Raw genomic sequence first — 14,589 nt, 5'->3', positions numbered from 1 at the left:
CACAAATCCCGCCCCTCTTATGATGACACAAGGAACCAGGTTTGTTGGGTTCTTATATGTCGGAAAAATGAAGATTAAAATGTCAATAGTAGCTCACGAATGATGAGCAAAAATGGTGGAAAACACGACAAAGTGTTTCGCCGCAGAAACGACACGTACACTAGCTGTACAACGCACACCTATAGTTTATTACGTAAGACGCTTTTCTGGGTTGGCAGGCAGCCAAGGGAGTTCGTCACAAGACAAAAAAAAAACCAAATTATGAACACGCGCATTTTCAGAGCACATAGTAACACACAAATCATGACATTTATGACACCAAATAATTCTTGAAATAATACTTCTACCCGAATAATGATCTGAACGCCTGTAACGCGATTTTTAACTCCTAGACTGGACAGTGTTGTCAGACAAATTTTGGAACGCTTTGCAAACGTTCAATTGAACTCTTTTAAAAGACGAGTTTGCATTTAAATTACCACTAGGGGGTGGTGCAGTCCGCCAGGGAACGATTTGGCAAAAACATTACAGCATGATGATTGACACAGCAACAAAACAATGACATTTCGAACAATATATAAAGGGAGGTATGGTGGGTACAGACCAGGCAGGGATACATTTGACATTTTTTGATTCAATTCAGTTAGGGTGATGAACGTTTTTAGTTGAAGTCCTCTCTGAAGCAAACACCACACGAAGAGGAAAAAAAAAAACATTTAGAATGGGGAAAAATTATTAATCAAATTTGATGTTGATGCTTGATACCTTTTATGAGAAGAAGCTGTAGAGATAGGAGAACACCACGATTCCAATGATGGCACAACACAAAGTTATCATCATCTTTTTCTGTACACAGAGAAAATATTCATTCAGGCATTGTAAATACACAATGCATGGGGCACACTGAGTGGGGAGAAGGATAACAGAGGGAAAGAGATGTGTGTGTGTTTAAAAAAGAATTATCACAGTAAAGGGAAAAATAACTTGCCTATTTTTCCCCCATTTCCAATGCTTTTAATAGAAGATTCATAGGGCAATATAGGAACCAGAGAGACATAATTATAAGAAAGCACGGACTCAAACACACAAAACTTTAATTTGCATTACATTAACTCAAAACAGAGGACAATCAAAGCTTTGTTCCCTCGTTATATGTGACGGTAAGCTGGCCTTTTCCATGTGGAAATATCTGACCGTGGTTCTTGAACACAATGTGTGACTGTTCTGCTCGTCCGTGGCAGTCACTGAGCAGGCATGACACATTTAAACTCGTCCTGTGAGACTCAGTAACAATAACTTTTGAAATTCAATTGTTTAGTCTTGGGATTGAAAAAAAAAAAAGCTAAAAAATAAAGATGCAGTCAGACATTAAATCTTAGTTAAAACTTGGATCTGAATTATTTCTTGCGTGCCGCACAGTAACTGCACTGGTACGTATGCATGGCATGAACAAAATATTATTCATGTTGCTTTTAGATTGTCGGAAGTAATATTTGATAGTTTTATTTGGCAATTATTTTCCCATTATCCTGAACTAAATGTAATAAGAGAGCACCCTGATATAAGAATCCGCCAGCCAGACATCATTGAATGCTATCCATAGTTGGGTGACTTTATTAGCAAAACAACAAACAAGTACAAATTTACAAACATTTTGGTTACTGCGGTCACTAGCAGTAATACCTTAGGCCTTTTATAGCCCTGAGCAATGAAATCTTTTATTAATTTTTTTTTTTTAAATAAACATAATGCTTGTTTGTATATATTGTATATTGTATATGCAATAAGAGTGCAGGACTTTGTGTATTTTCCAGTGAAGGACAGCGGGATACTTTGGAGTCAAAAGTGGCAACAAACAAAAATAACCTACTTATAATAAAGTAGTATTTACCACTGATGTAAATTATAGCAACAACATTAAAGTGCTGAAACTTCCAAGGACCTTGAAATTCCCAGTACTGTACTTTGTGAAATGTGTCAAAGGCCCAAAAGGGAAGCAGTCATAATAAAGGGGGTGGGGGCTGTTCAACGTGAGGGTCAGAACCTGAACCTGTTGGGGATTCAAAGCCATTTTCCATCACGTGAATGGTGAAATGCATGACAGTGGAGTGGCACTACTTTGTGGCCCTTCACCAGTGTTCTGCCTCACGTCAGGTTTAGTCTCGGGTCATTACTTGAGGCAGAACAAACTGTCTTTTAGATTCAGAGAATAAACGTCAAAATTTCTCTTGATCACATGCCTCCTTGAGATTCTTGTTCCTCCAAATGTTCAACCAGATATTGATTGAGATGTACATGCGGTACGGAGCGCGTTAAGTCTTTTCTTTGGTTTGCACATGGGTAATGGATGTAATGATGAATATGATGAGTGAGATCCTGCTATAGAATCTGCGAGAGGATGATGGCGACGAGGATGATAACAAGCACTGCACAGATGGCACCAATAATGATCATCTTCTACAAAGAGGGAGAACAAGCGTTAGTGCAAGGTTAAAAACACAAACAAGACAAAAGTAAAAAAAACTTCCAAAGAAGGGGAAACAATTGCCACTTTATTTGCTTCACTAAGTGAGAGAAAACACCCACCCACAGCAGCCACACACCAAAAACACATACAGTAAGTTCTCGACACACAAAGCCTTAGTGGGAGATCAAACCCATGAAAAGCCGAACACCCCCAACCTTTTGTGAGAGGTTATTTGCTCCCAAGTTACTCACCCTTAGCAATCGTCTTACTCAAACATGTCGTCAGCTGTGTGTCAGGCCCACTGACAACCCGATTATCAGAGCTAGCACGGCCACCAAGATCAGAACAATCAGCACTATATGCACCACTCTCTGTTGGGAAGTACAGTTTAGAGACTTTTTTTGCCATCCAGCATGACCTTTATTCATTTGTGGAACTACTTCACCATCATGTTTTTTGGTGATGGGAAATTAGACATCGTATTTCCTCAAATGGTAGCTTCCATTCTAATGGACGGTGTGTCTCAATTAGCGGTAATCAAACAAATAAATACATGACTCCTTTTTGGAGGGGACACTGGGAAGTTGGGATGACCTTTACTATGACATCTGATGTCCCCAGGTGGCACAGCAAATGATTCAATGATTTTAGCAAATGGCTGCAATATAAACAGAATAATTTCCGTACCCACTGTACCAGCAGGTTTCATACATGGGGCTGATTAAAACACTGGTCAACAACAGATTTGTCTCTAATTTATTGAAGCAAATTTATGACAATTTTGAGGTGCTAAACTCTCAACTATCACATTCGTTTTACTCAATTAGACCAACCTTTTGAACTCTGACCACATTTTAAAAATTATTTTGCTTACATGTACAGGTATTTTCCCTTTATATGTAAATCAGGGGCGCTAAAGCTGGGGGTGTGCCGGGTTGGGCGGGTGGGAGTAGAGAGTGCTTTCTTGTAAAAAATTAAATACACTAAGGGTCGGAACGTTACTTACTTTTATCAGTCTACTATTAAGTTAACAGTAAGCAAAGTTTGTAACATTTGATCAATAAACCATTACAAGATTTGTTTTTCCCCTCTTAAAAAAAAAACTCAGACGAGAAATATAAAAATTAACAGATTGTCTCCTAAAATTATAATCAATTTAGTAAGAAAATCCGATTCTTATTATTTTTTTAAGTCAACATCATCAAAACCTGAGCTTGAACTCAAGAAACAGGATTTGTTTTTGGATTCAGCAATGCAAAATTGTCCAGGATCAGTTGAAAATCATAGACAATCAATCCATCCAAAAATGATACACTATTGTAGCTCTATTAAATACCAGATCACAAACTTGATGTACTCTGCTGCTCTGGCAACCCCATGAGGAAATAGTGTTGAAAAAAATATGCTCATAAACTCAAACCACCAATAAGAATGACTGTATGTAATCATAAATTGGAAGTCACCAAATGAAAGTGGGTCAGTTCCGCAAGATGAGGGTTTTGTTGTTCTTCCTTCTTACAGAACCACACAGTCCGTTTCAAAATACCCATCAGAGCATGTTATCAACATGAAATACAAGTTACATTTCATCTGCTGCCAAATTTATAATAATGTGTTAGAATAAATATGGCTAATGTTGACTAAAGCAATCAATCAATCCATTTTTAAACTAAAGCTGACTTACCTTCACATGGCAATAAAAACTATTTAAACACACAAGCTGTCAAGAGAATTAAAAGTGTAGAAAAGTGTGTGCATGCATGTGTGTGTAGTAGATAAGTGTGGTCTAGTTCTGCAACGGCTAGGGTAGAGGGATCAAAGAGGAAAAGGTAGGATTACATTGAGTCCGGAGAAGGGTACTGATATCCCAAAAGCATGCTTCAAGAGGAATTTGGCTTTTATGCAATTTTATTGTACTGACAGGACGTTTGTGAAGGAAACAGTTATAAATGGATATATGGTAACACTTTCAGCAAGTACATGTATTTACTACTGTAGCACTACTAAATATTACATATAAAGATTCATCTATCACCATGAGGGAGAAACCAATGCACCAATGCACGACTTTGGAAGTTACAAAACTGTAAAAAAAATTTAACTGGCTCCTGGATCCAGATGTGTTTAAGTTTGGTCGAGTCAGCATTTTGTTTTGGTCATCCCACCCACTATTATTTTTGGTCATTTCAACTACTGTATAGCTAAAATATTGGAAACAGCTTGCGGTTGCATTATATAGCACAGCAAAAAATAAATACCTCTCTGACTGAAAAAGCAGACTTTATGATATAGAATGCAGTGAAAAAGTATTGGTCCCTTCTCAAATGTTTATTTTCACATAGATACCCCACTTTAATGTTTAAGATAATCAAATACATGTAAATGTCAGACAGCTATAACCCAAGTCAACTTAAAATGCGGTTTTAAAATGGCGATTTCATCGATTAACCCATTCATGGGAAGGGTGGCAATATTTTGCCTTATTGAGATAAAAGTCTCCTAACAGGCCACAATGAAGGAAATAAAACTTTTTTCATTTATGGTTAAGTTATGTGATAAGTTTACTAATTTATAATCTCGTCCCAAAAATGGGACACTGCCTGCGTGAGGGTACTTGGGTTTTCTTAGTAGATCGTCCCAAAACCAGAATCAGAATCAGATTGAAAGACTACTAAAATATTTTGATACATACTGAAGGATATAATGTGTGAAAATCATGATGTCCCAAAAATGGGAAGTTGTCCTTGAATGGGTTAAGGGAAAAAATATTCCAAGTTACCTGGCCCTGTGTGAAAAAGTATTGGCCGTCTAAACCTAAGTACTAATTGGTCCATTGATGAGCAGTAACAACTGAAATCAAGTGTTTTCTATAACTGCCAAAGAATCTTTTATCTGTGTGGTGATATTTTGGCCCATAAATTCTCACAGAATTGTTTGAACGAAGCAAAAATTGAGGATTTTTGAGCATGAACGGTATTTTTAAGGTTATGCCACTGAATTAAAGATTCATGTCTGGACTTTGACTAGGGCGCTCAAAAACCTTAATTTTATTTGTTTAAACTGTCGTCAAATGGATGATTTTTTGTATATTATTAATGAAAAACCCACAGCCAATATGGTCCCATGTGTTTTTTCACCACAAAACATGATTTTGAAGTATACAGCTTTTTGTAACTCCCACCATGAAAATCCTCTCAGGGATTTGTTTTCGAGAAGAAGCAGGAAGTGACATAAAGGACAGCGTCGCCCCCTCGTGGACTCGCTTCTTTCCATTAGTTTTACCTTAGGGAAGGTAGCTCGTTGTTCCTTCGTGTTAGCCAAAATGCCGGCTCATTGTATTGCTGGACATTGCTTGAACACTCGGGAGAATGGAATTACCCTTCATAAGTCTGAAAGAGACCATGTTCGTTGTGAAAAATGGATTGCACAGGTGCAGAGGGCGAGAGCTTCGTGGGTTCCAAATAACGAGTATGTGTGTATACAGCTCCAAAAAAAAATAAAATCATTGTTTGGGGCGGACCACGTAATCGGTCTCTCTCATAACGTAGCAAAAGATACACGTATGAAATCTGTTGATGTGTACATACAGCTACAAAAAAAAAATAATAGTTTGGGGCGGACCACGTAATCTGTTCCTCTCATAACTTAACAAAAGATCCGCGTATGAAATGTGTCAATGTGCCCGTCGCCCAGCCAACAATGTCTCGATAGTGTTCATCGAGTACTGCGGCGACTTTGAACATACCCCTAAAAGCAACATACCTCGGATCCACCTCCTCTTTATATTCCACCACAGGCGCCGAAACTCAGCCACACCGGCTGAGGCGCCGCGTTCGGCGGTCACAGCTTCTCCAAAGACTGCATGTGGGGCTTTGCAATGGGGGCGGCTCTGAAGAACCCAGCCGAGAATGCGTTACTCAGTTGCGTGCATGCATAAAGCGCCCCGGCTCGACTGTGACTAAAGCAGCACCGCTCAGCTCTGTCATAAGTTACACCGGCCGGCTGCGATGAGCCGCGATAGCTCATCTCCGCCGCGGGAGTGGATCGGATGGGATGCAGTTTGGCCGTGATCGGATATCATCTGAATATGGCTCGAAAGAATAGTGTAATATTGGCCTGAGGGCTCAAAACAATAGTGTAATATTGCCCCGGTAACTTCACTCGGTTGTGTGGTGTTGTCCTTTTCGAAAAGAGCTTCAGGGTCAGAAGGGGCGTTGGAAAAAAAATCGGAATATTTCTTTTGTTCAGCTTCCATAGTAGCAGGCACTGCGCGTATTCAACGGCGGAAGTGACGATGACGTCAAGGAAAGAGGACGCGACTAATATGGCGACCACTTCGATGTCGAGGGACACTCAATTGCGCAACTTTGTGCATGGATGACGCGCTCTCCGCTCACTTTTTTTTTTTCGTATAGACATTGAAGTGAATACTGTTATATGTATTTTTCATTACAATATCTATTTTAGAACGTTTATAGGGATGACACCCAGGCTTTAAGATATTCAGAAGCTGACTTGATTATGTGATTTGAATCAATAATCCTGCTACAGAATCCAAATGCGCTTCAATCTAAAATTGATGGCTGAACATACTAATTCAGGATTTTGTGTTCAAAAGCAGAATTCATAGTTCCATCAATCACAGCAAGTTGTCCAGGTCCTGAAGGAACTAAGCAGCCCAAAACCATCACAATAACATCGCCATGTTTGATTGTCCGTATGACGCTCTTCTTCTGAAATGCTCCGGTACGTTTACGCCAGATGTAAGGAAACACACACCGTGCAAAAACCTCACCATGGAACACTCCAATTTTTTTGCCATTCTTGCTGTTTTTTTTTTCTTTGTTATTGTGTCATGAACATTGACCTTCACTGGGGCAAGGGAGTCCTCTAGTTCTTTATAATTCATCCTGAGTTCCTTTGTGGCCTCCTGGATGAGTCATTGCTGTTCTCTTGGGGTAATCTTTTTGGACAGCCACTCCTGCGAAGGTTCATCACTGTTCCATGTTTTCTCCATGTGAGGATAATGGTTCTCCTTATGGTTTGTTGGAATCCTAAAGCTTTAGACGTGGCTTTTGTACCCCTATCCAGCCTTATGTTAATATTTTATTTCTTTGTCTAGTTCTTTGGATCATGGCATTTTGTTGGCACTTTTTTTAAATTTTATGTTCAATTTATTTTGTTGGGATAGATTCTTTCAAGAGTTTCCTTGATTCAATAAGGCGTAACGTAATCAGGCTTATGCTTGGTTAGTTAAAATTAACCGAAAAATTTACATTATCCACAATTAATTGATTTCATACAGGGTTAAATTATTTTTCCACACAGAGCCAGGCAACTTTGAATATGTTTTTCCTTAATAAATGAGATCACCATTTAAGAACTGCATTTTAAGTTCACGATAAATTTTTCTGACATTTGTTTGATGACCTTAAAGTGAAGAAACTAAGCAAAAATATAAAAATGGAGAATGGGGTTATTATATCTTGTATTAGATCTCATTAGCATGAGTTAATTTGAATGTTGCTGTTTTTTTTTGTTTTGTTTTTTTTAAATTCAATTTTAGTCCTCCTAAAAAAAGTGTTCCAAATATTTTAATGCCTGACCACATTGACAATTTCGACTTATTATTGTGCTGGACCGAAAGGCTGCTTTGATTTTACCATCATTATCAGGTGGCTGACTCCCATAAAAGTGGGATACTCAGTTCAGAGATTGCTGTGTCACTGTTTTGAATTGACAAAAAATTATTTCCATGCTTTTGGGAAATAGAACCACTAATTTCCACAGCGATAACTCACGCGTCGAGCCTCTTGCTGAAACTTTGCAGCTTTCTTAGTGTCTGCAACGGCTCGCTCCACAAAACCCACGGATTGGTCCATGTTGCTCTCAATCCGGTCAATCATTCCACCCTTTCGTGGTGCATGGTGCCCGTAGCAATTTGAAATTAATTAACACAAAATAAATACAACATGATAGGGGCATGCTGAGATGAATGGATTTTATCGGCTGTGTGGCTAGGCCTGTATGCGTGTGTAGGGCCACAGAGAGCGGGCAGTCAGAGTAAGTGAGGAGAAAAAAAAACAGGAAAGTTAAACTGATTATCAGTTGGTCGAACAACATTACCTTGCGTGCCTTGGTCTGGTACCTTAGAGCCTTTTTGGTCTGCTCTTTAGCAACCATGATATGATCCACTGACTTGGAAACATTCTGCTCTATGTTGTCTACTATGTCACCCTGGAAAAATAGAATTATGTCACTTAGATAAAGTTCAATTAGCAGGCAAAACAAATACAGTGTTGTCTTAAAATACAAGTTAAATTTAGTCAGTGACCACACTCAAATTTCTTTCATATCTCAAACAATTGTTCCCTATTGAAATCAATAGAAAAGCTAGTAATCCTTTCCAGCCTCCCCCAAAAAACGTTTACAAAGTGACTTTATTTTAAAAGAAATACAGCATTGTGTAATATTGTACTTTATTAAAACAATTAATAATGTAATTAAGTATATTGTAGAAAAATGTATAGTTTTTGCTACATTGTTTGCTTTTATTCAATGAGTATTGTGCTACTCCTTCTGGTGTGCAGACCAAGTCCTCAGTCACTTGCAGTAATATCAGGTCTATCTGTGGCTCACTTGGTCAAGCATGTAATCCAGTGACCGATGGGTCGCAGTTTGAATCCTGGCTCTGGCCATCCACTGTCAAAGTGTCCTTGGGAAAGAAACTAAACCCTAAACTACTCCCAGTGGCCGTGTTACTGCCTTGCATAGCACAGACTGCCTATTAGTGTATGCGTGAACGTGCGAGCATATGTAAAGCACTTTTACCACCGTAAAGATGCAGATAGTGTGCTATGTAAATACAATCCATTTACCATTCAGGCATTCTACACAGAGTACGCCGATGCTTTCCATTAGCCCGTTTACATTGCGTTTTGCATTGTTCATTAACATTAAACTAAATAGACTTAGCTAAAACAAAGTTATGTACTCGTTTTATATACCCAATGTGTAGTTGTTTCATATTTAGTTTGACAGTAAACTTTAATGGACAGTGGCATTAACAACCAACTTTTTCCAAACAACTTTTTTAAAGAATCTATCTGACCAATTGCTGCTTATGTAGTGAATTGAGTTTACTGCCCCAAAGAATGCTGCAATCTCAAAATGCTGAATATAAAAGCCACAAAAATCTTTTATCATGAAAAACTCGTATCTAAAGGCACCACTGTATTTTAATTGAGGGATTAAATACAAAAATGCAAGGTAGTATTTGTATTAGTAATATTTTGTTCTACAGTCAGATGCACTCGTATCCATGTTAAAGTCAAACAGACAGAAGAGTTTCTGAAGAAACAGTGCAGCTAGGCACACATGCATCAAGTGTCCCTTACCTCGATAGAGACTTCCGCTCAGAAAGCATGATGCAAGCAAATATATGCAATTATGCAAGATGTGTTGTTTTTATGCAAAGATTAATTACTACAAAGGCTATTGTAAGAGCTACTCTGATGCTTTGTGTCAAACAAAATGCTTTCATGTTGGCCCACAAATGATGAGTGATGAGATGAAGGTGGTAGAAGACAGTACATGGAAAAGTAAACATTTCGTGGAACTGAAAAAGACAGAATAGAGACAGACATTCAGAGCACAACACCGACAGCATGCAAAAGCAGAAATCAGCTAAATGCAGTCATACTCAGGATGTCCACAAACCAGAGGGAAAGAAATCAATGAATGAAAAGTGTAAAATATGCAGATGGAGGTGCTGATTTATACATGGGAGATATGATGCACGAGTGGGGCATACCTGGTTCTCCACGAGCATTGCTATGTCTACAAACATGTCGTGCAGCTCCTTGATGCTACTTTCCAGGCGAACAATGTCTTTGTGGCGGGCTTCAATTTCACTCAGGGCTTGTTTAGAAATGCCAGAGTCCACAATCTGAAGAGTCAGTATAAAAATATGAAAGACACAATTAAATGTTTGGAACCAAGGCTCCACCTTTCACATGAACAACTGATATCCTTTAAGATGGACTGGATGAATAATACCACTTTTAATCAGATAGTTATGTTAAGTTTTGAAGTCAGAGAAACGTTCGCTGGTAGTGGCTTGCAATGGTGGTGAAGGTATATTTGAAGTCCCTGTAAAGTGAAATTAGGTACTGTGACCTCCATAAATATTGGCACCCCCGGTTAAGATGTGTTAATAGCCTTAAAACAAATTCAGTGTTTATTGCAGAAGAATACTGTCACACTGAAAATTTTAGGAAAACGTAACCTTCAACTCAAATGAATTGTAAGAAAATGAAAAAAATCCCTGACCAAAAAATATTTTTTTCATTAAATCACCTGTTCCACAATTATTGGCACCCTTAACAATTCCCAGGAAATAAATATAATTGAAGCATTTCTGTCATTTCTACAGGAGTTTACAATGTTTACTAGAGTATATAGGAACATTTAATTAGTAATTCATCCCTTCCTGTTTCCCTGGGGTATAAATATGACATGACGCAGAGGCCATTTCTCTCATCCACTCTTAAACATGGGAAAGACAAAGGAACACAGCATACAAGTGAGGCAGATGTGCGTCGACCTTAACAGGTCAGACAGATGTTACAAGAAGATTGCCACTAAACTGCAGCTGCCCATATCCACTGTGAGAGGAATAATTAAGAAGTTCAAAACAACTGAAAGAGTGGTAAACAAGCCTGGACGAGGACCCATGTTTATTTTGTCACCACACACAGTGAGGAGGATGGTAAGAGAAATCAAAAGATCTCCAAAGCTCACTGTTACAGAATTACAACAAATGGTAGCATCCTGGGGTTACAAAGTCTCCAAATCAACCATCAGGCGCTGTCTACACGCCAACAAGCTGTTTGGGAGGCATGCACGGAGAAATCCTTTCCTCACTCAAATCATAAACGCAAACGTCTGGAGTTCGCTAAGCGGTATTGGGCCTTCAACTGGGACCGTGTGCTTTGGTCAGATGAGACCAAGATTGAGCTTTTTGGCAAAAAACACTCTAAGTGGGTCTGGTGTGCCACGAAAGATGTGCATGCTGAAAAGCACCTCATACCCACTGTGAAGTATGGGGGTGGGTCAGTGATGCTGTGGGGCTGTTTCACTTCCAAAGGCCCTGGGAACCTTGTTAGGGTGCATGGCATCATGTATGCTTTGAAATACCAGGACATTTTAAATCAAAATCTGTTGCCCTCTGCCCGAAAGCTGAAGATGATTCGTCACTGGGTCTTTCAGCAAGACAATGACCCTAAACGTATGGCCAAATCTACACAGAAATGGTTCACGAGAGGCTTTAAAATATTTTTTAAAAATTAAATCAAGGTGTTCAATTTACTCTGAGACGCTGTGAGCGGTGTAACCACACCCCACTCAACTTTCAAAAAACCACCACTTCTACAGCCAGGTAAAATACTGGCGACTTTATTTAGCATTGTTCTTATGCCTGATGTTATGCGGATGATCTAATACAGTGAGTACAGATAGTATTATTATCCCCTTAAAATGTTTCGCTTTTTATTGCCGCCATTTGCTAAAATCATTTAAGTTAATTTTTCCCCATTGATATACAAGCAGCACACAATATTGACAGAAAAGTGGAATTGTCGAAATTTTTGCTGATTGATTATAAAAAACTGAAATATCACATCCATAAGTATTTACATCCTTTGGTCATTATATGGTAGAAGCACCCTTTTAAGGGTTATGGTACAAAATGTGTTATGCGTTAAATATTACATGCTATTCAATTAAGTTTATTTAATCCTGTCTGTTTCAATAATTTTGCACACTTGAAAAATGAGGGGCTTCAAACAAGGTGCTCTGTCCCGAGTTAATAAATATAGATATAAAAACCATGAAATGAAAGATGAAAGTCTGAACTTTTGTCTCATCGTTATCTTTTGATCTGAAATCCAAATGTCTTCAGTAGACAACAAAAACACAGGAAATGACCTTGGCGTTCCACTACTTTTGGAGGGGACTGTGTCAAATTACATTATGATGTAGTCCTAGTGTACACCACTGCAATGTACAATTTCAAATAAAGTCAGTCATATATGGTTGTAGATCCATAAGTAATTTTACACTTGAGATTGAGAGTCCTGGGATACAACTGTCATGGAAACAATGAGTCCTTGCAACTTATCATTATGGAATAGATACAGTAATTCTCTGCAATACCACAGTTCTTTCTTTGTAGTCCTGTTATATTGCAGATTTTTATTACTTTTGTTTCTCTATCCTTTATACTGTCTGAACAACGTTTGTAATGTGTGTTATCTATTGTTTTGCTCTCTCTCAATACACAGTCATACCTCTACTTACAAACGTCTCTACTAATGAAGGTTATGAAAAGCCTGTTCCGAAAAATGGTGTCTCGAGTTACAAAGGAAATTCAGTATATGAACGGGAAAAAATGGTGCTGGATTCCACCGAACGTAAACATCCTGTATTGTATCTTGGTTTGAAAGTGGTGTGATAGAGCTGCTCTCCCATTGGCTATTGCCGGAGCATCTTCCTGGCTTGGAACGGATTGGGCTATTTACATGTAAAATGGTACTTATGAAAGATCAATTTACAAAACCACTTACGCAAAGGATTAATTTCATAAGTAGAGCTACCACTGTATTATGTTTAGGAATGTCACAAAAGCAAAAGTATTAAAACAATATATTTTCCGAAAAACTTTCAGGGTAAATGATAGTATCATTAATAGTTTTTTTTAAGCCACTGCAATAATAATAATATTAAAGCCTAATAAAGAATTGTATACATCTTACAAAGTATTCCCTTCTAATCAAACACATGAGCACAACAGTGCAGAGGTGTGGACTCGAATCATATGACTTCGACTTGAGTCATCAATATAGATGCTGGTAACATTATATTTCTCCAGGAAAGTAACGAGAACAGTTACCGTATATCTTCAAGCAACAATTAATGTAATAGCTAAATAACGTATACATTTCAAGAACCACTGTTAACATACACAAATGACAATGACATTAAATGTAACAATAAGGATGTTAATTATAAAAAAGGATCTGCTTGATGTCACGTATGCTTGTTTCCAGTAGCATTAGCAGCTAGCTTTGTGAGCAACTATACAAAATCATACATGCTGGGCCGGCTGTGCGCTGTTTGTGCTTCCTGTCCATGACTGTTTGGGCATCTGGTTTAGTCAATGTTGTGTTCTCAAAAGTCTTGTACTGTATTTCTTTTTTCAATTCACTTTATTTACCAGTCGATCAGCACATAGCTTGGATCAATTCAACATGAAACTATATTGTTCTTCATATCCTTTTCTTTGCCTCAGTATTTTAGCGAGTGCCCCCTACAGATACTCCAGTTGGATAAAATTGTACCTTTACAACAAGATGACAAACTTGTGTTCCACCATTTTCAATTCAAGTCTTGTTTTTGGTACTCAAAAGAAATGCAACATCTTGACATTTTTTTGTATTTAATTCCCTAACTTTAATTGCTTGTCGACAAGAAAATGCCTTTTCCTGTTACAATACATGCACAATATAACTAAGAAAAATACAGATTATCTAAAAGATAAACCAAGTGTTTGCTCATTATTAACAGAATGTCTCACTTTCTCGTGTATTCATAATTGGTCTTTAACCAAGCCAATAAATATATTATCTTAATATGTGATTATTCCAATAGAATTGTCAGCAGAATACGTTATTATTTGGAGCACTACTAGATGCAAATTCTTATTTGTGACCGGTCTGCTTAATGTCACTCCAGAAATAAAGAGGAAAAAGTAATTCATAGCATAGCACTATCATAGAATAACTGAAAAACTACTATCAATTAATTTTGAAGGGGCGATAAATTAAGCCCGTTTTGATGATTGGCGAGGGGGTCAATTATATTATAAAGGTTTGATGTACCTCTTTTTTTTTTTCCCAAAATTTTGATGAATACATTTGGATTTTAAACTATATTAAATATATAAATGCAACATAAAATTAATGTATTCGTTCATTGTTCATACCATTTTTCTCACTAGTCTCATGGGCTGAATCTGGGCAAAAGTCAGGGTACACCCTGAACTGGTCGCCAGCCAGTCAGGG

The 14,589-nt window shown here is 37.9% G+C and overlaps 1 protein-coding gene across 4 annotated transcripts in view; it reads right to left on the bottom strand.

Moving 5' to 3' along the window:
- Positions 1 to 167: 167 nt before the first annotated feature.
- The window catches only part of stx3b (syntaxin 3b), a 39,015-nt gene continuing 24,593 nt past the window's right edge, over positions 168 to 14,589 (bottom strand). Inside the window, exons 8-12 of one of the 4 annotated variants that reach the window (XR_009797016.1) lie at positions 10,281 to 10,415; positions 8,594 to 8,704; positions 2,719 to 2,838; positions 766 to 2,457; positions 168 to 677 (exon numbers count right to left, since the gene is read on the bottom strand). Coding sequence is in view for 3 of the 4 variants with exons in the window: in XM_061834042.1 (XP_061690026.1) it covers positions 769 to 846; positions 8,269 to 8,379; positions 8,594 to 8,704; positions 10,281 to 10,415 (435 nt within the window). In the remaining variant the exon portion in view is untranslated. Of the gene's footprint in view, positions 2,458 to 2,718; positions 2,839 to 8,268; positions 8,380 to 8,593; positions 8,705 to 10,280; positions 10,416 to 14,589 lie in introns of all 4 variants that reach the window. The other 3 variants (XM_061834042.1, XM_061834040.1, XM_061834041.1) reach the window with 3 other exon arrangements.

This window comes from Syngnathoides biaculeatus, chromosome 11, assembly GCF_019802595.1.
Source record: "Syngnathoides biaculeatus isolate LvHL_M chromosome 11, ASM1980259v1, whole genome shotgun sequence".
NCBI classification, from domain to species: Eukaryota; Metazoa; Chordata; class Actinopteri; order Syngnathiformes; family Syngnathidae; genus Syngnathoides; species Syngnathoides biaculeatus.
The sequence above is the reverse complement of the archived record's forward strand: the minus strand, read 5'-3'. Positions and strand labels throughout refer to the sequence as shown.